Source organism: Cynocephalus volans, chromosome 1 (assembly GCF_027409185.1).
Source record: "Cynocephalus volans isolate mCynVol1 chromosome 1, mCynVol1.pri, whole genome shotgun sequence".
Lineage (NCBI taxonomy): Eukaryota > Metazoa > Chordata > Mammalia > Dermoptera > Cynocephalidae > Cynocephalus > Cynocephalus volans.
This window is the reverse complement of record NC_084460.1, coordinates 135,898,817-135,923,870: the sequence shown is the minus strand read 5'-3', so window position 1 is coordinate 135,923,870 and position 25,054 is coordinate 135,898,817. Positions and strand designations below refer to the sequence as shown.

The window sequence follows — 25,054 nt, the reverse complement described above, 5'->3', positions numbered from 1 at the left end:
TTTGTCAGTTGTGTCACTAGGGACAAAAGTGATTTCAAAACTGATAGGAGGAAAAGCCTGGTTCATAAGACTTTAAGTAGTCTGTACATAGTGAGAAGGAGTGGCCATAATTGTGGTCTCAGATAGGACTCAGAAGGTAAAGGTAGCTGGGAATTGGGATCATAACTAGAGGGGACAACAATGTCCAGGGATGTTGTTCAGTGTGTTTGTGGGTATGGGGAAAGCACCCGTAAGCAAAAGAGAAGCACCAGGGTGGGGGGTGGCTCTGTTTGGGAAAATGAGTAAGGTCTAGGGAAAGATAGGAGGGGACATATTGAGACAGGGAAGAGTTGCCAGAAGGTGAGTTTGATAGAGAGGAGAGTAGATGAGAGAATTCATGCTTCTCAAAGAAGGTGGTAGCCAAACTTTGGACAGTAAGAGATTGGAAAACAATGCAAGGAGAAGCAGGGTCATCCTTCCACAGCAGGACATGCTGCACCTGGATCTCACTGCCTGAATAGATGGGGCACAGGCAAAGGCTCCACACTTAAAATCGTCCTCCTGTGTCACTCAGCATTGGTTGGTGTCTCTCTTTCTCTCTCTTCCTAAATTTGCCAGTGTCTTTACTGAACCCAGAAAACTCTGTTTGAGAATTTTAGCTACAGAAACAAATAAAACTGAGCAGAGACTGACCTACCTGATGCATCTGGGCAGCTTGATTTATATGAATGGACCAACATACCCATACATCCAAATGAGTCGAACTCAAGTTCTCTGCATTTGAAAGTCCTACGTACCGACGTACAGTTTTTATACTGTCCCTCCTTTAGTCTTAACTTTATAAATTCTACACAAAATTTATGGCATTGAAGTACACGTAATTATGTCATGAGATGTCCAATTCAGTTTTTCCACAAATATTCAAATCCCAGCTGTATACTCTGAAGTTACTTTACTACTTTATAGTATTATTAGTCTTATTTTTAAAGGCTCTTGGAAACAAAGATTTTTTAAAAATTTTTGATTTTGAAAGAAATAAGGAAACAAGGGTTCTGGAGAATAGACTAGCTAGCCAAAGTCATTTCTTGTTGTGTAATATGGAGCTTTCATATTTGCACAATAATGCTTCAATTAAGAGTCAGTATTTTCCTTTTAATGTTGACACTAAAGGAAATGGGAATTTAAGGTTAATGTGGTTTTGCTGTTAGAAAACTCCTATAAAAATAATAAGGCACATTAAACTTACTACAGACTTCCAATGGCTCATAACTAATATTTGGCTTCAAGATTAAAAGTATTTTTGCTACCATTACCAAGCAAATATGTATCTCTTACTTTACTCTGTTAAAAGATAACACAACTTCCTTCAACATTTTGTCGTGGTGGGAACGAAGTGTTTTTTTTTTTCATTAATTTATTTATGTCAACAAAAATAGAGCCTAGTTTCTGTGTCAGTAGGTCTTCATCACTTATTTTTCTTCATCAATTATTTTCATTTTGTGCCACTTTGGAGTGTTTGGAGATGTTTGAAGACCAAACTCACAGTAGTTTAAGTGTACTACTTAAGTCTAGAGGTAGAGGGTCCAGAACAGGCAGGAACAGGGACTCAGCAATGTCATTACAAACCCAGACTCTTCCCATCTTTCTGCTCTATCATCCTGGTGTTGACTTTTAATCCTCATACTTGTTTTCTCACCTCTGTAAGATGACGGCTGCAGCTCTGGCATCAAATCAGTGCTCAGAAAGTAGAGGGAAGGGTTTTCCATCCAAGTTTTTGCTCTTGCATCTATCCTTCTTATAAGGAAACAAAAGTTCCCACAGAAATCCTCCCAATGGATCTTGTTTATGTCCCATTGCCCAAAACAGTGTCAGAGCAGTGTGTGTTTGTGTTTATTTAGTTTGATTTCAGTTGTTCATCTTGAGGACAAAGCAGCATAAGAGGCTGGCCGCACTTTCCTTCTTCCCTTGGGCTCAGAGTTAGAAGTAGGAAGGTGGACATGTAGGCATTGTAACTGGGGTCTGACACTCACAAGTCATGTAAACATGGTTAGTCAGTGAACTCTCAATTTCCAAGAAAGTTGAGAAGTTCTGACTGGCTTCCCTCTCTCACCCTAGATCCAACTCTGCTTCGTGAAAGTCACCACCCCAGCCCCTCCTTTCCCAAACATGGGAGGATTCTCACTCCCATCCTGAGCCAGAGATGGTCATCTCTGGACACTTTCTCCGGTCTCCTTTTGGATAAGGGTGGCTACATCCTGCAACACAGCTGAGCAGAGAAGTTGTGCTATTAGCAAGAAGCAGAGATAGGGCACCGGTGTCTGTCACAGTGTCCTTTCACATTTTATCCGTCTCACACTGTTACAGTTTTTTAAAATGGCTTCGTGTCACATTTACTTAGTGGATTCTTCTAGGCAGACTCCTTTTATGCAACCGCTATAATCCCACTGGTCTGATCTTTCTGAAACACAAACCTGACTTCATCATTAGCTTTCTAGTGTGGCTCACAAGAATGGTTATGATCTATGCCTTGTGCACCTTTCCAGCATTTTCTCTTCCACTCATCCTGCGTGGTACCATCATCACATGGGACTGATGCTCTCTCTTGCTGCTGCATCTTTGTTCTATCGTCTGTCTAGAATATCTGCCCTTCTCCACTTCCTTCTCTTCTTTCCTATAGGCCAGTTTCTCCTTGTCCTTCCAAATGGAAGTTTCAAGAAGGTTTCCTTAACACCCTTCCCACCTAACTCAGTGTTTTTCCTCTGTCCTTTCATAGTACCCAGTGGGAGCCCTGATTGCTCCCTGCATGTCTGTATTATGATTTATGTGTTTACACAATCCACCAATCTTTGGGGACCGGACCGAACTTTTTGAGATTAGGGACTGTCTGACTCATCCTTGCATAGTTTGTGACCCATAGGTGATGCTCAGATTGTATATTTTGATGGCAGGAAAGATGTTATGCTTGCTGGATGACAGTGTGGGGTGCCATGCAAGGGAAGACTTAGTCCTGTTTCCTAGGAGGTCAGGATAAATTCAAGGTATTTCATTTTCTCTTGATTTTTAGAAATTTGATATTTTCTGGCTCTAATTTAGGAGTGGATTGTGAGTAGAAGACAAGGCTAAAGCAGTGGAACTTTACAAACAGAAGTTATTTGGCAGAATCGACTCTGAACTGTACAGAAAACTCACTGGTACAAAGCAAACTAATAACCGCTGCACTTTGGCAATGACTCACTGCACTGTGTATGTAGAACGAGGCCAACAGTCTTTCTTTCCTTGTGTACCAGCTAGTCAGGTGAGCGACAGCTTTAAATTCTAAGGACTGAAAGCCACAAATTCAGGTGTGCATGGGCACAAGTACTTGCCAGAAAGCAATCCATTAGAATGCATCACTTAAAAGCTCTAAGTGGTCTGTGCAGCTAGAAATAAGTCCTGTACAGACTGGGTTTTGTCTGTTCTCACACCAAATCCTTCATTCCAATATGCAGTTATGGGCCGCCCACCTCAACACTTTGATATGTAGATACTTTACTTCTGGATTTGAAAAGGTACCACAGGGATTGAGTGGGAATGATTAATCTCACACAGGAGAATGAGGAATACTGGATATATCACTTACCATACAATAGATGTATTTAAATGCAACAACTGTGACTAACATAGGACAGAATTGTGTTATCGGAATTAGGTGATAAACCTAAACCAACATTGAGAAGGAAGCTTCCTACTACAGTGTTGCTCAGATTCTCTGACCCCCAGGTTCTGCCGATCCTCCTCTATGTTATAGAATCTTTGTCTCATGTTATCTGTGGTGAGAATTCACTGTATCATTTTAGAATTTTCATTATTTCAGTCCTAGTCCTTACATCTGACACAATCAGGCCCAGCAGTCGGTTTAATTAAAAAAAAGTTAAGTATCCAAATGATATATTTTGAATTTGTTAAACTTAAAACATAAACATCCATCCATTTTCTAGTTTTTCAGGAAGGCCTTGCTTGTTCCAAGTATGAGTTTGATTTTTTGTATTGTCTTTCCTGAATAAGCTAAATCAATAATGCACCATCCAGTATTTTCAGCTTTTGTTTCTTGAAAATGGCCAGAGAACTTTGCATTCAAATTGTCACAAAAGAGTCCAACTCCTTCTAGACCTTTACAGTCTGCTTTCAGTCTTTTACCATTGTCTCTCCCACGCCTCACTCAATAGCAGATTTTATTTTTTCCTCCTTTTTTGCGGCTGGCTTTTATTCAGCCTTTCCAAAGCATTCATCTTATTCAACTTAGTTTTTGGAGAAACACCAAGTTTGTTCTTGTCCTCTCATTTAATCAATTAACATAACATTTTGTTAAATGATTTAATGATAATAACACACTGAACTGGTGGGTGTAGAAGTGTATAGAAACAGCAAACTGGCTTCCCAGAGGTATTTGTGCCATGTGTGTCCATTAACAAGTTTTATAGAGGGAGAGGTGACTGTCTCAGGAAGTCCTTGGCCTTCCATCTGCACACATTCAGCACTCACTTCACTTAATGGAGTCTTGTTCGATTGCTCACTACCCTTCTGTGTTCCACAGAATGCCTGCTGTCTGCCTTGTTAACCCCGGCAATTTATTTTGTCTGTTTTCTTGGCTTTGCAGTGTTCTTGCTAAAAGACACCACCACCACCACCACTCTGTCCAACTATATTCTTTCTTGCATAGAGCGCTACTGAAGAGGATTACATAATGTACCATTTGGGCAAGAGGACACATTTTGTGTTTGGAGTCTGAGCTGGAAAATGGTCCATGGAGGCATGAGTAGTGCTCTGACCCTTCTATGTAATGTGGTTTCCTGTATATATGCTTTGTCCCTGCCTCTGCTTCTAGGGGACCAGCCCCACCTGAGGTGGGGATTTGTGGGCAAGTAATGAGGGAGTGTTCTCACTCCTGTAAGGAAGTGTGGGCAGCAGGATGAGGCAGAGAAAGAAGCTACACAGGATGTGGCTTGAGGTGAAGGCTCCAGCCTAAACCCAGGAGAGCTCTGAACTATAGAATGTATCTTGCCTTGAAGCCACCATGGGGCAGGGAGCAGCAAAAGAGTGTAACTCCCAGAATGGCAGCTTCCATCATCTGAACACAGCCCGCCAAAGAAGATTGCAGTCATGTGAACAGGTAGCAGCAGCCAAGCGATGTGTGCATGAACACTGAATTCATAAAAGTGATCACAGGGGATCTGGCCAGGTGATTGTTAATTAGTAAAATATCAGATATTAAATACACGGCATTTTTAAAACAGCTACTTTTACTAGATAAAAAGAGCCCAGGCCCCAGTGCCATTGCCACATTTCCAAAGGTCACCAGTTGATCTCATCTCCCCTGGGGAGGCCAACTCCAGCAAGTCCTCCATTGTACCTACCACATTGCGAGCTGCAGCCACTGCAGGGTCCTGGCATGACGCAAGGAGACTCACAGAGACAGCAGTTTCCCCACCCTGTGTTTCCAGACTCAAATACAAAGTGCCATACAGTGAGGCATGGCACCTGGCTTCTGCAGTGGCTGTCCCAAGGGGCCAGCTGCACAACCAGGAAGAGCATGAGCATGAACGCCCCTTGGGGAAAACTTTGACTAATGGGGGAACCCTATAGATAAATTCCTTTTGCTCTCTTCCTCTGATGGATTTGTTGAGGTGCTGTGGTTCTGAAGAGCATGTCTGGAGATTGTCCCTTGTGACTGAGCAAGTGCCTTTGTTTTCTGTACTGAAGCTGTGGCCAGTAAGGCAACCACCACCTAGTGTCTGCTTTCTTCCTATTTTCACTTCTTTTCTTTCACTGATGCTGTCCTGCAGTGGCACCTCTGTACCTTCCCCAAAATGTATCAGTGCATACTCTTAGCCTGGTTTCTGAAACAAAACAAAATTAAACAGAGCCTAGGGCAAAGACAGCATCCCCAGAGATTCAAAGTTTTAACCCAATATTTGAGTCCCGTAAGTGGTAGAATTCCACTGTAAAACATCAGGGGAGATATTTTGAGTAAAGAGTATGTAATCCAAAAACTGTTCTTTGTTCTTTTTCTGTCTAAACAAAGTCAATCCTATTAAAATCTAAATGGATGCTTAGGAGAAATCCTCAGGATGCTACAAAGCATTTTCCTTTTGTTACTACTACTTTCGCAAATTGGCCCAGTGCCATTAGCACTGTGCAGAAGCACTGAATTTAAAAACAATGCAGAGGGGAATTAGCTCCCTAGAAGCTGCTGTTCCTCAAAGGAATTCAGAGCATTCATGAACTGGCATGATGGTGCCAGTGATGCAAAACGTTCTTCTTTCTCAAAAAAAGAATTGACTTGTTCTGTGGCTCTGGCCAGATGGAGACCAGCAGTTATGAGGCCAGGATTGATCTTGAGTGTCACTAACCAACCACAAGTGATGTTTGTCATCATGGTTATAATTAGTACTGATGTCTGCAGTCATCTTGGTATGCACCTATTAAGATGGGTATAGGGGTAGCTGTTTTGTTCTCTTTATTTCATGCGTGTAGAAATAACCTCAGTTCTCTTTTCTGTCTGATTAGTCTTAGCATCTGGATTTCTTTTTGCCGTGTTTCACTGCACAGGCTGCCTCTCTCTGCCTTTCTCCCTCACATCTGGAATTCAGCCAAAATGTACCAGAACAAAATGCTTCTAACATTTGAACCCTTTTGTAAGGGTGCTGATTACAACTTGGGTAACTTCAGTTTAATACAAGGTGGAAGCTTTCTGCTGCTTTGGGGGAAGAAAATAAATGTCTAAAAATAAAACCTAGGCATAAAAATAGGGCCAAATACTCATTAACTGCTTCACTTAGCTGAATGCTGAAATTATTTCAACAGCGCTAAATCAAGCCTTTGTGTAGAAGAGGTTGAGCATGTTTTTTTATTCATAGTACTTTATCGGTGATGAAAATGGGTTACTGTAATTTGTCGTTTTATTCAAAAAACATGAATTAAATAGTTCTCAAGGACCAAATTTTCAGCTCATGATCATACTGACCCTTGCATTGGAGTGCTTGCGTTCTTGAGTCTTTTGGAATGTATGTTGTGGGCTACTGTGGGAGAGGATGGAGGGGCAGGCAGGACCAGGAGCCAGAGGATGCAAAGTGTGGTAGGCTTAGGGTTAAGAATTTGGATCTTACTCTGAGTGTGGTGGGAAGCCACTGGAGGGATTTAATTAGGAGAATGTCACAGAATGATTTATATTTTAAAAATGTGACTGCTGACTGCTGTGTTGACAATGGATTGTAAGGAGGCAAGAGTAGAAAAAGGGGAAACAGCCAGATGTTTAGTTTTAGATATCTAGGTAAGAGACAATAGTTGCTTTGGAGCAGAATGGTCATAGTAGAGTTGGAGTTTATCTAATCCGTTAACAAAGAAAAAGACCGATTAATGGGTTAGATACGGGGCATGAGGGAAAGGAAGAATTGAGATTGATTTGTAAGTTTCTGGTCTAAATGCTGGAAGAATTTAGGACCAATTCTAGACAAAGACTAGAGGACGAACAGGATAATTTTTGTGTCTTTTGTTTGGAGTGGAGCACAGAGCAATGGAGAAGGAATGAGGTAGAAATCAAAGACTCATGTTAACTTTCTGATGCCCACAGAGCATTAGGAACACAGATCAAATGAACGATTGAATATATGACCTTGACTCAGTAGATATGTTTAAGAATCCTTGGCATTTGGATGGTACTGAGAGCCATGGAATAGAGGAACTCTTTTAGGGAGAGAATACATGGAAAATAGAATGCCTGGGAACATTTCATATTTCCACATAAATTGGACAAGCAGAGGTGACTAAGGAGGAGCAGCAGTGAGGAAGGAAAAACTAGGAGAATGCAGTGTTCCAGAAACCAAGAGAACAGTCTTACAGGAGGAAGGTAACAGTCAATTAAGCTCAATGCTGCTGTGAGGTTGTGTAAGAAGAGGACAAATGATATCACTGTTCTTGGCAATACGGAAGTTCTTGGTTGACACTGATGAGGACACTTTATAACAGGTCATGCAGACAGGAGCCCAGAGTGGACAGAGGGGAGATTGTGAAGGGAGAAATGGGGACAGCTATTTAAATGATTATTTCAAGAAGTTAATGGAGCTGAGAAATAAGCAGGTAGCTAATTAAGAGTCACAGGTAAATTTTGTTTTTTCTCATGTTCTTAAGATAGAGATATTGGAGCATATATGCTTATGGAATTGATCTAGTAGAGAGAGATCCTGATGATGCAGTAGAGAGGGAATATAAATGCAGGGACCTATTTCTTGGATACAAAGAGGTGTGGGTTGCAGAGCGCGGTGATGGGTTTGGCTTTGGATAAGAGCAGAAGGGGAGGCAGAAAGAGTGGGCACAGCTGTTAATGGGTTGGTTGAATGGGTGGTAGCCGGATGAGGAAGTATCCATAATTAATCAAAACTAATTTAAAAAGCAAGAGCATCAGCTGAAAGGGAGATGGAGAAAACAGATGTTGGAAGTTTCAAGAGATGGTAGCAAATACTGGAGTCATTATGGGGAGAGGAAGGTGAACCTATGCTAGGACAGTGGACATGGAATGTTTCAAAGTTACATTAAACAAGTGGACTTGAGTTAATTTTTGCTTGGAAAGAAGCTATGATTAAATTTTAAGTTTTTTTTAAATGACCTGTAAAGGCAAAAAGTATTATTACATGTTTACATATTTTCATAGTAGAAAAATGACTTTAACAATTGCTTATAATCTTACTATTCAGAGATCATTATTGTGATATATATATCCTTTCATATATTATACATGCAAATACATCTATAGGAAAAAAATATAAAGGTCTTATTTTGATAACTAATAATATTTCACAACTGTTTTCACTTTACCAACTGTTTAAGCTATTGCTCTGAGATTGATGGAAGCTATTGGAATGATAACTTTGTCATATTACAAATGTTTTCTCCTATGTATTGTATTGTAATATTTGTTTTTGTTGTGTTTCCAACTTTTATGTGGATATATCTATAATAAAAAATGTATAGTCATGTTAAAAAAAGCCCTATTCCAAAGTTGTATATTCAATCATTTTCTTCTAGTATTTAAAATGTAAAAATGAAACTATAAGTTATTAACCTACCGAGTTTTATTTCAATAAGATGTGATGAAGGAATCTAATTTTACTTTTCAGGATAGTTTTAATCATCTTAAATCTCATATCCCACAACAAATTTAGAATACATGCTTGTTATAGTAGAGCTCCCAAATTATTTCTTTAAAATTTTCTTTTAGAGGTTTTAAGACCAATTCTATTCTATTCTTTAAACAACCTATTTGTTAAGGAGTAAAATTATCTGTAATCTCATCATCAGAGAAAATCAGTTATATTTTCAATACACTTGAAACTATATTGCATGTACACATTTGGCCATCTGTCTTTTCTCACTTTTTTGAGCTTTCGATACAGTCTTTGTAAACCATGATTTTAATGGCTGCCTTATGATTTGCACTCTTATTGGGCATTTAAGAATATGTTTCCAGGTTTTAATTGTTTTCTTATGTGTGATTATAAATAACACCATGGTTAATACCATTGGCACTTTAAATTGATTTTTTTATGGTAAAAAAACAATATATGTCAATTGTAGAAAAATTTTAAAAATAACATACAGAAACCATTATCCAGAGAATGTATACCAAATCTTTATTGAATGAATAATATATGAATTGTATACCAAATCTTCATTCATTCAACATGGGGAGTGGGAAGGTAAACCTATGATAGGACAGTGGACATGGAATGTCCCAAAGTTACATTAAACTGGTGGATTTGAGTTAATTTTTGCTCAGAAAGAGGCTGTGATTAATTTTAGGTTTTTTAAAATGGCCTATAAAGGCAAAAAGTATTGTTATTTGTTTTCTGAATTTTCATAGTAGAAAAATGTTGAATGTATACCAAATCTTTATTCATTCAACAGCTATTTTTTGATACCTGTTATATAGCAGGTACTGCTTCAGATGTGAAAACTGTTCTTCAGAGTTAACATGTTAGTGTATATTTAGTGATATGTTCTGTGAGTCTCCAATGTTTGTGTTTTTTAAAAAGGGTCCATGCTATTTAAAAAGGGACCATGTACTGTAATCTGATTTTTCTCCTATAACATATTAAAAACTTCCTTCCGTGCCATTGAACCATTTTTTACAATATCATGTTTAATGGCTACAGAAGAATTATTTGTGTAAATGTACCATAGTTTAACTACTCTCCTATAGTAGACACTATAATTCTTTTACAATTTCTTTTTGCATTTAAAATTCATAACGTGTACTTTGCCTGTCTTTGATAGTGTAACTAATATGACCTCCACACGACATGAAGGCACAGACAGTGCTGTCTGTCTTCTTCATTCTCATACCATCTCTGAGTGGATCTGAAGGTAACTGCCTTTATAATACAAATGTTAGTAATTTGTATCATTATATGTCAACATGAGCACACAATGCCAGGTGGCTATTTCCTGTGTAGCCACAGAACTGTGAACTTTCCTAAATGATCAGTTAATGAGAAACAGGGAACAGGCCAGAAGTCTGCATGAAGATTAAAAAGCATGTTTTGTTCTGTCCACTCGGATTAAGACTCTTTCTAATCTGTTTTCTGCTACCAGAAATAAAATCACTGGAAAGTTGAGTTCGATTGATTGATTGTTATTTTTTAAGTGTAAGCTTGGTACTTAACACTTGACAGAAGGCATTGTCAGCTTTGCTACGTCCTGTGACAGGCATTCTTAATTATTCAATGAAATATTAGAGGGGTTTAGTAGAACAATTAGGGAGGTTGACACTCCTTTTCCTTCCCACCTTTCCATGTCGTTCAGCATAACAACACATTTCTCTAGCTCTCTGTAGAGAAACTAAATCTCTTGGACGAAGGGAGGTGGGACATGGCGTGGTGGAAAGAGCCCCAGAAGAGAAGGCAGAGGAAAAGACGTCATGGCACAGCCACTTCAGCACACAGTTCTACCATCTTGGGTGGCCTGGTCAAGGTCCAAAGGAGTTTACTCCATTGTCCATAAAATAAGGCCCCTCCAGTCCAATGCCTTAGAATAGAATCCACAGAGACCTATTTAAAATATTTTGTGGACTGGTCCAAAAAGTTGGATACTGCCTTCAACGATATGAACCGGCTAAGTATATTTTCTTTGCAAATAGAAAGACTGATATACAATATTACTATGTTGAATTCACTTGCTTTTTGAAATCAACCTCTGAAATCAACAGTTAAAAAAAGGTAAGAGGATTGGACTTCCACATTTATATCCAGAATAATATTCCTTAACTATTTACTATTTGATTTACTCAGGATATCTTGAGAGTGGTCCTGAAGACAAAGTAAATGAGTCACTTCATTTCCCCTTTTGGACTCTTCCTGCCCAAGTCCTACCCTGCTGGAGACTAATGTCCAGATATTACTTACCGATTCCCAAACCCAGCACTGTCTTCTACATGCTCCAGATATTTCCTAACCTACCCAATCTAATTTTGTTTTATTCTTTAAGGCCTGCTGGTTCTAGCTAGCTGATAAACTTACTATTGTTATAGTAGGTGTTAAAAGTGAATGTGTTCTGGGGACGAAAATCAACAGGAGGCTTTTATATACATAATTTCCCACACTGTAGCAGGCCAGGATTGGAGGAGAAACAAGACTTTGATCAAGTGGGTAGAAAACCATTGTTTCTATGCTTTGGGCTGTTGCTAATTCTCAGGGTTAAATTGAATCAAACACGTATTCAAGTAAAATCAAACTCAAACATAGAGCTTCATGGCTCGTTTACGATAATCAAACTACGAAGAGTTCTTGATGATGTGGTCAGTTAATGATCAGTCTGCTGACCTAGGAAGGTTCTTTTACGTAGTCCTGATCCAATCTTTGGCAAGCACCTGTCACTAATTCTCTTCATAACTTTTCTGCTCTTGATTGTAGATAAATTCTTTTCAGCTTTCTTCAATCATGTTAGTAGCATGAATGAGCAAATTGTCATTGGAAGACTTGATGAAGATATAATTCTCCCTTGCTCATTTGAGAGTGGGTCCGAAGTCGTAATTCACTGGAAAAATCAAGATACCTACAATGTTCACAGTTACTACAAAGGCAGTGACCATTTGGAAAGGCAAGATCCCACATTCACAAACAGGACATCCCTCTTCCACATCGAGATTCACAATGGGAATGCCTCTCTGTTTTTCAGAAGATTAAGCCTTCTAGATGAAGGAATTTATTCCTGCTATGTGGGAACAGCAATTGGAAAGATCACAAACAAAGTGGTGCTAAAGGTGGGAGGTAAATGTGCATGTAAGGTTTCATAAAATAATGATATCATTCCATGTTATTCTGAAGTGTCTTTCTCCTAACTTATTATGCTATGGGCTTCCTTCCAAGTCAATACATACAAATGTACCTCATTATTTTTAATGCAGAGTATCTTATAGTATAGACATGTTATAATTGATACAACCACTCCCCAGCTGGGTGGATATTCAGGCATTTCCAGTATTCTACATTACAAACAATGTTGTGATGAACATCCATATCGTTAATACAGGGAAATGATCTGAAAGCAAAGTACCAGAAGTAAGATTTTAATATATCACTGACACTAGCAGCATAAGAGTATCCATTTCCCCTTAGTCTTATCAGCACCAAATATTATCAATATTAAAATTTTCTGCCAATGTGGTGACAAAAAATATTGAATTGTTGATTTCGATTGCATTTTTCTGTATTATAAATGAGGCTGATTTTTATATTACATAGTTTCCTGCTCTCTGTATTAACTATACAGAACACTATGTATATCTATACAACTATATCTGCAACTGTAACTATACCTATAATTATAACCATATATACAGTTAGCATATTAACTATATTAATATATTAACTTTGCCAATTCTCATAGTTACATTAACCAAACAGGTATTCAATTAAAATTGTAGAAACTAAACACAGAGTTTCAAGGCTTGTTTCTAATAATCAGACTACGAAATGTTCTTAATGTGGTCTGTTAATGACCAGGCTGCTGATTATCGATATATCATATAGTTAACATGCAGTATAAAAATATATAGTTAAGTGTGTGTGCACACGTGTGTGTGTGTATATGAGGGGGGTGTTTTCTAATAGGGGGTCTTATCCAGCACTTGTTCCTTTTCTCCCTGTCCCATTTAGCTACTTCAGACCTTGACTCAGAAATCTAAGAACTATACGTAAAGAAAGAGTTAGTCATATCTGGAAAGTTCAGAGTGCTCGTCTCACAATGTGAGTGACACCCACAATTGGTTGCTCAGTGAGGCCATCAGATTTCTTTCTCACCTCTGTTTCTAGAGAATTGAGATGGCTGGTTGCTATGTGCCCATCCATGCTCTGTTTGATCCCTTCTAGATAACCACACTATATCTTCAGGTTCTACAGAGTTTTTGTTTTGTTTTTCCTTTCAGTAACTGCTGAGTTTTGCTCATACAACTTAGCTTTTCATTTCATGGGTAGTAAAAAGAATTCTGCACAGATGGCCTAAAAAGCTAATGCTGACAGTTCTTCACATGCCCTTCTTTCTCCCACGTAGCTTTCCTCATGCCTGTGCTGAAGTACAAAAAGGGTCACACAGACAGCTCCTTAGTATGCAGTGTGTTAAATGTTTATCCTTGTCCAGTTATCACATGGAAAATGGACTGTGCACCTGTCTCGCAAAGCAATACAGAAGAAAATGGGTCTTTGGGTCCTTTTTACATTAACAGTACACTGAATATTACAGGATCAAATTCATCTTATGAATGAGCTATTGAAAATTCACTGCTGAAGCAAACGTGGACAGGGCGATGGACAATGGAAGGTAGGCTCCGTGGGACTTTCTGCATAAAAGAGGTTGGGAGGTAACGGGGATTGGTTCACAAGGAAAGAAAGGAAAAGAAAAGAAAGAAAATCCATTTGCGGCAGTTAGAACACTGATTCTGGATTCATGGGGTTAATTCTAACTGGCTGTATTATATTAAGCAATCATTTTTACTTCTGAGCATTCATTCCTCATTGATGAAATGGAAATTATTTTTACTTTGGTAGGTATTTATGAGTTGAATGAGAACATTTTTTTTTTTAATTTTTATTTTTATTTATTTTTATTTATTTTTTTAGTCTTTTTGTGACCGGCCGCACCGCTCTCAGCCAGTGAGCACACCGGCCATCCTTATATAGGATCCGAACCCGCGGCAGGAGCACTGCTGCGCTCCCAGCGCTGCACTCTCCCGAGTGCGCCACGGGGTTGGCCCTGAATGAGAACATTTTTAAAATGAAAAGAAACAAATCTATTCATGAGTATTACTATATTTCTCTATGGTTCATCCTCCAAAACAGGATTTTCTGCCTGCATTGCACTTTAAAAGATCACAGGAGAAGAAAGGACCTTAGCAGGTCACAAGCTCTGATTCTTCCTGATTTTTCAACTAAACAAAAAATTAGTTGTTATTAATAGCTTCTGTTTAATCTCTATGTAATTTCGACCCAGTAATCTTTATCCAACACTTCTATCATGGCATGATCAGTTTTTAACACTCCTTCCTCTCATTTATTTGAATAAACCCAAACTCTGATCAATCTCTATATCTATAACCTACTGTTTAAGAAAATATTAAGGGAAGAAAAATTAATTTGATATATCCCTATATAATTCCAAGCAAAATTATTGTTTTAGATTTTATTAGTAAAAAAGCAAAAATTTTCTGTAAATCTTCCCTGTTTGGGGAAAGTAGAGGTTAATTATTCTTTCCCCAGAGTTTCATATTCTTGAAATGCTCGCCAAAATAATACTGAAATTCTGAGTGAATCACCAACTTCACATGAGCCCAGTGTTAAAGGCATGAGCTCCAATGTTCATTTTCCATCAGCCAGGCAGCAATGGAAACATGGCAAAGGGTTGAAACCATTAATATTAAATTGTGAATATTTTCTTTGGAGAATAATTTCTCATGTTTTTTCAGAATTGAGTATCTGAAGCATTAACATTTCCTTAGGCTCAGTACCGTTTTATCTTATTGAGAATTTATTATGTGCCAAACTTTGTCAACTCTCAGACTGTGAACATAAGAATGTGGGCTCTTATTTCTGGATCCACAGCATTTTGTATAAACATGTAAAAATAAAACTAATCTGAGAACATAGCATACAATGGGAGTGATTAATTCTGTTTACCATGGTTGGGCATGAATGGGGTTGTTACAGAATATATGCTTAAGATGCATAAGTGCAGAATTAAAAGAGTAGTAAGAGATTCCAGGAGAGCATAGGCATTCCAGGTAAAAAGCACAGTACATACAAAAGCACAGAAAAGTAAAATTGCCTGGATTTGTGAAAGTATAAGGTAGTTGAGGGTGAAACTAGAGTATCAAGAGATGAACCTGGAGAGGGGCCAAAAAAACAGATGAGAAGCCTCCTACATTTTGCTAAGGAGCTTGAAGTGGGTCTGGAGGTGGAATTTGAAGCATCAGTGAGATGCCGGATTTGCATTTTAGAAGGCTTGCTTTGGCATCACTCTCCCATAAGTGGACTGGAATGCAGGTGAGTCCAGAGCCAGGAAGAACAATCCATGGCAGTCCATGAGGCCAGTGTACAGGACTACAGAATGGGCAAGCCGGGAACACCCAGCAGAGCCTCTCTTCTGAAAGAGCTCAATCCACTGGGGGATTACAGGATTACAATGCAGAATGAGAGACTTTGTCTAGATAGGGAGATTAAGAAGTAGTTGAGTCAATAAAAGTAACAGAGACGACTAGGGAGTAAGTAGAGTAACAAGAGGGCAGTGCTGGGGAACACCAGCCTTTGAGGAGTCAACAGAAGAACATCAAGGTAGAAAGGCTGGGAACTGGCAGCGACATTCCTGAGTGCTTAATGGCAGGCTGTAGGAGTTAAAACCCAGGTTGCCACCTCCCTACCCGACCCTGGCTGAGCCCTCCTTGAAGACCTAAACTAACCTTGCTGGGAAATTTTAAAATAATGGTAGTAAAGCTTTTCTTTCAAGAAACTCCACAGCACAAATATCTAATTGCTTTTTAAAAAGGTATTTCCAAAGACATCAAAATTAGTCTTCCTTCCCTGCTTTCTAAGTGTAACTTAGAAAAATTTGTTAAAAAATGTTGTCTTCATTGATGTTTCCTTTTCTATTCTGTTGTTAGATAGCCCTCATAAAATGCAAAGTGAACATGTTCCACTCTCGTGTCAACTTGTAAACAATTTTTTTCCACCAAATCAAGACTTCAAAGTTACTTGGTCCAGAGTGGAACGTGGGACTTCCTCGGTTCTGGCTTGCTATCTGAGCTCCTCACAAAATATAATTATCAGTGAACCCCGATTCTCATGGAACAAAGAGCTGATCAACCAGAGTGACTTCTCTATGACTTTGACAGATCTTCGTCTTGCAGACAGTGGGGAATATTTACGCAATATTTCTTCAAGTGAATATACTTTACTTACCATGCACACAGTGCATGTAGGTAAGTTGTAAGTAGGCTTGCATAATGGGTTTTGGCTATGGCAGTAGAGATTTGTGAATATCAAGCAGGGAAGTTAGATTGGCTTTTAAAGAATACTTTACATTAGTACTTCACAAAATGTTATCTACAGGGATACTCTGGTCAAGATGGTAGACCACCCTCCCTCCTTCAACCACACACGAGTCCTGTGTTGAGAAAAAATAATTACTCCCACAATGTTTCCTTTTCTGGGTTTCAGGGCTTCAGAAATGAAGACAAATCTGTATATTTTGGTGAGTCTGTGGGCTGAGTATCTTCAATTCTGGCTCACCACTGTGCCCATTACACAGGCCTGGGTTTCAGGGTTGAGGCTGTAGGCATAGTAGGAAGTTAGAATTGGGGCCCCTCCAGATGCTGGGGAGACATGGCATTGTCTGTGAACAGGGCAAACAGTCCTGGAACCCTAGACATCACCCTTTCGAGGAAACCTGGTTTTCTATTCTGAATTGCCCTTTTCCATTTGCTGCCTTGCCCAGGACATTTGAAAAGAAGACCCAGTTGGGGGAAAGGGGAGGATTATGATTTCTAGAGTCTAGATCTGCTCAATAAAGGTTGTACTGAGCTGAATTAAATTAAATAATACTTGCTAAATTTTGCTGCTGCATCAATATGTGACCTTGGGCAAATCTCTTTACAGATGGGGGAACTGAGGGTCACAGAGAAATGGAGAAGCAGCTCTACCTCACAGCGTTTTCTTCAGGAGGAAAAAAATGCATATGAAAATACTTAAGAAAGTCACCTTAACATTCCTACTTAATGTATATGTGTATAGGATTAGAGAATGACACAAATAGGTGGAGAGACTAATGTATTGATTGCAAAACATTATTAAGCAATAACAATATATTCATAAAAACTGATGTTTGTTATATTAATAGAGCTAATAATTTTAAAGAACCCATAAACATTTTTCTCTCCTGAACTGGCCTCTGTACTCTAACACTTTCTCCCCACTCCTTGGTAGAACATACATCACAAGATTAGTAGAGTTCTGACTTTAGTAATCCAAGGTCTCCAAATCTCTGCTTTCAGAGCTCTCTACTTCCTTTAATACTAATTACAAGAATTCTAGTCTTGACCAAAATGCTAGAAGTTCAGACTCTTCCAGTTATTCCTGAGGTACTCCAAGCACTGTCTATGATCCCAGTGGTCATCTGTCAGCTGTTGCTTCTCTGATCACCTCTGAACTTATCACTATACCTCTAGGACACTGTCTTCTCCAAGCCAGTGGTCGACTGTATCCTTCCTTCCTCCTCCAAAAGGAATGCTGGGTTGAGGCTAGTTTGTGGTCCAGATTATCCCTTGGTAAAAATGTGTTGATTCCTTCATGACAATATGAAACAATAGAAACTTGAAATGCATAATAGACTCATTGCTTGTCAAATTTTCAGACACTTTTCTCTCCTGACCCTCACCCCACCCAGTCCCAAATTGATTAATATTAAAGTGTCTGTATATTCCCCACAATAGAATTACTGAGACCGAAAGTTATTTATGCTCATGACAAACTCTCCCAACCAAACTGGACTCTTGGCTTTATCTTTAAAGGGCCTTTTCATTATGCAAAGTGTTTCATATGAATTCTGCCTCCCGCCTGGAATGCAAGAATAACTAGTTTTAAAAATAGTAAACATACTCTACCCCCACCCACCTACCAACGCTTTTCCTTTTTTTATTTGGTGATTTTTCTTCCAGTTCACAGACTTTGTTTCTTTGTTTTATTTAGAACTGAGCCAAGAAACAGCTTCCTGGAAAATAGCTTTTCAAATTTTGGTGGTTTTTCTGACTTTGGTGGCTTTTCTGATTTTGATAGTAAAATTACACCATAAATTAAGAAGATGTGTCAATATCATCACAGGTAAAATGGAGAATTTGGGCTCTGTCCCTGGGTGTACCATGTCCTGTGTATTAAAGATGACTTGGAAATATACACCTATACTGTTGCTGGACATGTAAATGGATCTGAATTTTCTGGAGAGTCATTTGTAAAATTTATCAAAAATCCTTTAAAATGCTCCCGTTTTTCCACCTAACTTCCTCTTCTTGGAATTTGTCTGAGTAAGCGATCAGAGGCATATCAAACCATACACAGCACGTTCACTGCAGCACGCTACTACTATGTCTACTTTTCCTACTATTTTCACTAAATAGTAGGGGAACTGATTGATAGACAACCACATGTGCTTTTTTTCAAGAAAAAAGTATTTCAGTGTGGCATTAAAATGATAAAGATGATGATCCAATCATCCTGCATTGAAAAACACCTAGAAAGAAATAAACTACAGCTTTAAAAAGTTGCCTTTGGAGTGATCGGACCATGGTTTCTCATCACCCTCACACCTTAAGATACTTCCTGAAGTCTCTGGGCTTCCTGGTCACTTCTTCCATCGCTGGGTCCTATCCTCTCTTGCTCTGAGCTTAGTTTATGGCTGGTGCTGCTCAAAACTACATTGTCCTTATGGGTTATTTTATTTTAATCCTTGCTAAATTAAAAAAAAAAGTTTTCTAAATTTTATGTAACAAACCTGTACTACTTACAGTAGTTTAAAATGATACCTTAAGATGCCATGATCACAGGAATTCTTAAAATACTTTGCTTTTATAAACAATTTCAGCTGAAAGAGATCTGGGTAAAACTGACAACTGGTTTATCTCCACGTTTTACAGATCAGGAAGCAGGAATTCAGTTAGCTCAAGTGCTAAGTAGGCATGCAAAACAGATTTACATGCACCACGTAAGGTCACCCAGCTAATTAGTGGCAGAGGCAGACCTACTTCTTGAGCAGCCCTACCCCTTCCATCATTCCCCTGAGAAGGCTCCGGGGGTCCCAGGAAGTTGAAATAGATCCTATGTCCGTTTCATGTTTTCTTCTAGTTCATATTTGCCTATTGCCTCACTGAAGTTAGGGTATTTTGATTACAGCTGAAACATTGTTGAAGATAAGGTCTGAAGGGTGACAGTGAGCAAGAGTTTCACCAATTCTAGGCTGTGATCATCTGTACAAATAGGCAGGCTAGTCCCCTTACGTGTGATGCTGTCCCTTAGCTGGCCAGAAGTAGTAAGAGATGGTAGGTTACAGGCAATCTAAGCTTGTCCCCCAGGTACAACCCCTGACCTAATATAAAGGTACTTGTGATTGAATTAGGTTCCAATTATGGGAGAGGGGGTGCCGTAAGCTACTCAAGAATGACAGTTTAGTTTCTAAACTGCATAGTCTGTGAAAGTCAGGTGCCACTGGAAAACATATGGCATACTCCAAACCATACCAAGGGGAAAACAGTGCTTTCCCCCAGAGTTAGGAGCAACTTATTTCTTAGCAAACTTAAACTTGAAGTTTAAGTTCCCAAAACCTGGAAGGAGGGAATCATGTAAAATCAGCTGCCTCGTAAGGAGTGTGACCTTGAATCAAAGGACATAGCCAGACTAGGGTGACTTTACAGGGAAAGACTGGGAGAATGAATACCTGATTTATCTCTTCCCTCTCTGATCTCCAACCCAACTAGGAGCCAAAAGGCTGACGGAGCCCAACTAGGTCAGCAGAATGGGTTCTGGTTCTGGAGGAGCCAACAGAAGATATAGACAAAAAACCATGTCAGGGTATTTGCAATATGAAAAAAAAAAAAATGTTCTATAGTTCTGCAGTTAAATGGGCTGAAAATATATTTGGAGCTGTTATACTAGAAGCCACAAAACCTCCAGGTCCCTGGTTGTAGTTTCATATGACTACAGTTAATATGTTTTGATTTTTAATTCCCTTACTCCCTTTTCTGTTACTCTGTTTTAAAAATGCCTTAGTCTAGGATATGTATAAAAGGACCAGGTTTTAGCAAGGCCCAGAGGGAAAGCCTTCCTTGAGAAATGACGTTGTACCCCTGTTGCTCAACCACAACTCTCAGCCCCTCCGTGGCTGTGACTTTTCTGTTGTCAGCAGTTCATAGCAACCAGGCCAACACTCCTAAAGAGCCAGGAATTGCTGGTCTGGTTGAACTGCCTTTATTTCTTTCTTTGGAGCAACTGAATCAACCATAAGAATTTATTTCTGTTTCTGACGATGTGGTTTCTACACTGAATGTATTTTTAATGCTGTTATTTTGGGAGAAAGACATGAAATGGGGAATAACTAAGATGATTCTAATAACGTAATTACATTGAGATAGAAATAAGCAGAATTTGAGTGTTTGCCAAGCTTCTTTGGTTGTTGTTGTTGTTGTTTTTAAAGGTTGTTCTCTTTTTTTCCCTGTAGATAGGTCTAATGTCTTTACTGATGAGAGAACAAGCAGTACTAATAAAGCACAAGAAAACATGGTAAGGCATCATTTCCTTTATCAAACCATTTATAGTATAAAGATTCTACTGTGAAGAGGTAATTGAAAGTTTGACTGAATATGACTGAACAATGCAAGACTTTTATAGAGAAAAAAAGGCAGGGGGATTGCAGGATAACATAGTGTAAAAAAAATACAGTTAGGCTTTTCCCAATGTCTAAATTAAACAGGCTTTACTTGCTTAAATAAATGGTGTTCTCATCTTCTATTGTTATTTGTAGAGAAGATCTGAAATGCCATCGTGTATATGACGGTGCTCTAATGTACCTATTCTTCTGATAGAAGCATGAAACATGGGATTGTATAGAAGTGGAAAGAAACAGACAAAACGAAGAAAAGCAGACTATAGTTTTTGCCCAGAGTCAGATTGCTGACCTTCCATGGGCATTTCTAAATTCCTTGGGTACTGATAATTCACTTAACATTTTTAGTTTGATTGTGTACTTCCTTTTTGCTTCATACCTTTTGTTATTTGTGTTTTCCACTAATCAGAATATACATAAGGACCAGGAGTGGGGTAAACTTGTTTTTCCACTGTTAACTCAGGAACATCTAGCAGAGAGATTAAAATTGATTAACAAGACCCAGACGTCATAGCTACTTATTTCATAACTGTCTCACGGGTCTTTGATTACAGATGCAAGTAATAGCTTAAAGCTCTTCACCACCACCCTCCATGCCCTGCCAAACACTACCATCATTAAATACTTAAAAAAGGTTATTCTGACTTGAACAGCAGATATTTAGAGTCCATTCCTCTTGGTTCTAGCCTCTTTCAGAATACCCAGCCAGCACAGGAAATGAAGACAGACCGAGACAACACAGGAGAAGCATCCTTAATATCTAGTGACTTCATCTCCTGTTTTTTCACCACGTTCCCAGAAAACAGCTTGTCAGACCTGACAATTCTACCACTGCAAATACCTGTACCCACTCTCTTTTTCAGTATCACATTCACGCTTCAAGACATAAGCATCGTTCACTGAACCCCGGCCTGCATTAAGATTATAAATGCCTGGATGCTAAGGATTCCAATTCAACTTAGAAAAGAACTGTCTTATTCGTTTACATTCCTGTTGCAGTCTGCCCAGGGGGCTACAGTGAGGTTTCCACCAAGAACTGCAAAGAAATGTATCACTAGGAGATCATTCAAAACCTGATGAACTGATAATGCGTGAGAGAAGAGGTGGAAGCAGAAGTCACATTAGTGAAAGGGTTAAAAACCTGGGCCTGGAAATCAAGACCATTGATTTAACAAGGCAGTTTACTCTAGTTTTATACAAATGGTTGTGAGAGTGTAACCAACAAGATTTAGTATGGTGAGTCTTAGGGACACCAAAGAGTGAGAATTTCAGTATCTCCAAGACCGCTTAGGGAAAAGGGCTCTATCAATTCAAGAACTGATATCTCTGGAGCTGGGTTATACCTTCCAACACCAGGCTTGCACAGCCAAGTGACCCTAGCCACGAAGATAAATTTGATGAACTTTTCTGGCTCAGTTAGCATGTTGTTAATCAGTCTTCTAATAAATTTAGATTTCCATATAAATTTTTATGCAAGAATGGAAAACCCAGCTGACTTGATGATCTATCCTTTTTAATTTTAATCATTAATTTATATGAAAGAAATTGTCCAATGTTAATCCTAATTTGTCACTATAACCAGGCTTTTTGTGACTTAGTCAAAGTTTATAATTTATAGGACAAAAACTCTGAATTGTGGAATTCCTGCCACATGGTCCAGTTTTCTCTATCAGCTGGCCTCAGTTTCACAATCCCATACCTTGTACATAGTTTTTGCCATAATGTTGTGACAGGTGTTTATAAACAGTATAGTGTTAGTATAACAGTATAGTATAGTATTAAAGACTCCATTGAAAACAAAAAATTCCTTTGAAGTAATGTTTGCATGCCTAACGTCTCTTCCACCTAGTAATCTGGGTTCTTTTTATTTAAATTGTGTCCAAATGAAAGAATGGAAACTGGATGTGTGAAGTTTGCTGATACTGATTTTACTGACTGTGTGTCTAGGGTATATGGAGAAATAGTGGCATTTGGATTTCACGACTGGCAATGTGACCACAGCAAATTTCTAAGAACAGGTTTTAGATATAGAGATGTTTCTTGGATGTAAATATTGGCTTATTAAAGGGTAATTTCAAACTTATTTTTAGGGAAGCTTTTTAAAAATTATTATTCCAGGAAAAACAATCTTAGAAAAGTTACATATTAAACATTTGGCATTTTCTGATTGGGCTGAGATAGATGTTAAGAAGGAGCCCGCTGCTGTGGATACAGCATGACAGCCATCCCTATAGTCCACTCAGGGGCTGTGCTGCCCCTTCTTCCCTCTAAGTCACAAAGCTAATTTGGTTCCCCTTGCTTGGAGTGGCCCTGATTTTCAGGAGGATCAGCCTTGATCTGTCTGAGCCAACCCTGGCAATTGCATTCTTCTTGCTGCTAGACTGGTTCAGCACAGGCATGTAAAATCTGGTCAATAGCATAGGAGGAAAAGTATTCCAGAGGGTTTCTGGGAAGGTGTTACTTGATTTAAAAAGAGACACAGGATATTGCGTGAGGAGAGAATGCTCAGAACTGCTGTGGTCCTCTTACTGTGATGAGGGGGACAAATTTAAAGACCAAAGCCCTCACATTGAGAATGCCAGACAAGAATGAACCTGGGTCCTTTGACGCTGTTGAGTCCCTGAATTAATCTTAGAGCCACCTGAATAAGCCAGAGCAGAGAGGCAGAGCCGCTGAGAATGACAGAGTAAGGATTTACCATAGGGAGTCAACCTTATACATCGTGGGTGCTGCTGAAGAGGTGGAGGCCAGGCTGCTCCCTCTGCATCTGGTGCTGGGTCTGAGATCACTGTAGGTCAGCTGCACCAGCAGTCAGGAAGGGGAGGAAGGATGAAGAGGAGCCCATAGAATAAACCAGAACCTGTGTCTACTTCCCACAGCCTTCATGGCAATGCTGTGGGTGATCTGCAGAGAAGCTGGTGCCCAGTGCCATGGAGCTGCACACATGCCTGTGTAGGACTCTGTGAAGCTGGAAGAAGAGACTGGCAAGAGCCAGAAGAGCTGTAGGTCCAGGGGGCTGTCCTCCAGAGAGCTGTCCCTGATCTCTGATGATATCACCTTTTTGACCTGGGGTAATATTTTCAAATTGACCCAGAGCCTGGGGCCGTACACTGACCTTGTGAGCATCAAACAAATAACTGCTCCTTCACTTTTGTCTGCCAAATCTGGTGCAAATTTCTCTTGTGACCAACTCCAATCCAGAACCACTCAGAGAAAGGCATTCTGGTATGTCCCTCCAGCTTGATTAAATTGACACAGTACAGAGCCAGGATGTCACCTATCACTGAATGTACTGTGTAAGAAGATGCCTCAGTGTTTAAAGTTTGCACCAGCAGAGAGCCTACATGTGTGCCAATTAGCAAGGTTTTACCTAAAGGTCAAAGTGCCTAACTGTGTCTATATGTATATTGTAGTGCTAAGAGAAAATTTTATCAACTTCCACCATTAGTGGCTAAAAATATAAATTCATGGATATAGGGATGAACCAAGCAAAGTTCACTAACTTCAGTAATAACCACTTACTAACATGTCCTAGTCCCCATGAAGCATAATTGGTTTAAGGACATCTTCTATGAACCCTATCCATTAAGAAGCAATGTGGACAAAAGATCAAGCATTCACTCATTTTTTAACATCAGAATATAAATGATTCTTGCATCAATTTAATCCTTCATGTGAAATGTAAGAAGATAGTTTACTTGCATTTGAGGATCAAAATTTGCCATTAACCTTGGAGGCAATGATATTCCCTTTATTACATTTTTTTCTAATCACTTTGTTTAAACTGCTTTTCACGCCATATAGATGTGTTTTTAAAAATGTTTGTTTCAAATTCAACTTAAATTCAATTTTTGGCCATGAAACAGCACCTTCCTTGTACCTCTCCAGTCATTGTCCTTTAAAAGCAGGGGCTGCTTATTCTTCACGAACCTGAAAAACAGAATATCAGTGTGTTCTGTGAAATTCCCATGACTTTCACCAGTGGAACACATGCCTAGAACCAAACCGAGTCCATCCCAAAGGTAAGCAAGCCTTAGCCAACTCTTCATTAACTTCAAAGGCAGGCAGGGAATTGAGGCAATTATCTGCATTACAGAAAGCAGACACAGGTACCCCACCCCAAGGGCAT

At 39.1% G+C, this 25,054-nt stretch overlaps 2 protein-coding genes across 2 annotated transcripts in view; one reads left to right on the top strand and one right to left on the bottom strand.

The window, feature by feature from the left end:
* Positions 1 to 10,313: 10,313 nt before the first annotated feature.
* Positions 10,314 to 21,845, top strand: HHLA2 (HHLA2 member of B7 family). The gene is given in 7 exon segments (XM_063113572.1): positions 10,314 to 10,377; positions 11,922 to 12,278; positions 13,561 to 13,827; positions 16,160 to 16,477; positions 18,243 to 18,374; positions 20,761 to 20,822; positions 21,789 to 21,845. Coding segments are annotated over 7 exon segments (1,257 nt in total).
* A 2,933-nt stretch (positions 21,846 to 24,778) lies between these two features.
* MYH15 (myosin heavy chain 15) overlaps positions 24,779 to 25,054 on the bottom strand; it is a 130,598-nt gene continuing 130,322 nt past the window's right edge. Inside the window, exon 41 of the mRNA XM_063092013.1 lies at positions 24,779 to 24,855. Coding sequence (XP_062948083.1) covers positions 24,841 to 24,855 — 15 coding nt within the window. The 3' untranslated portion in view covers positions 24,779 to 24,840. The remainder of the gene's footprint in view (positions 24,856 to 25,054) is intronic.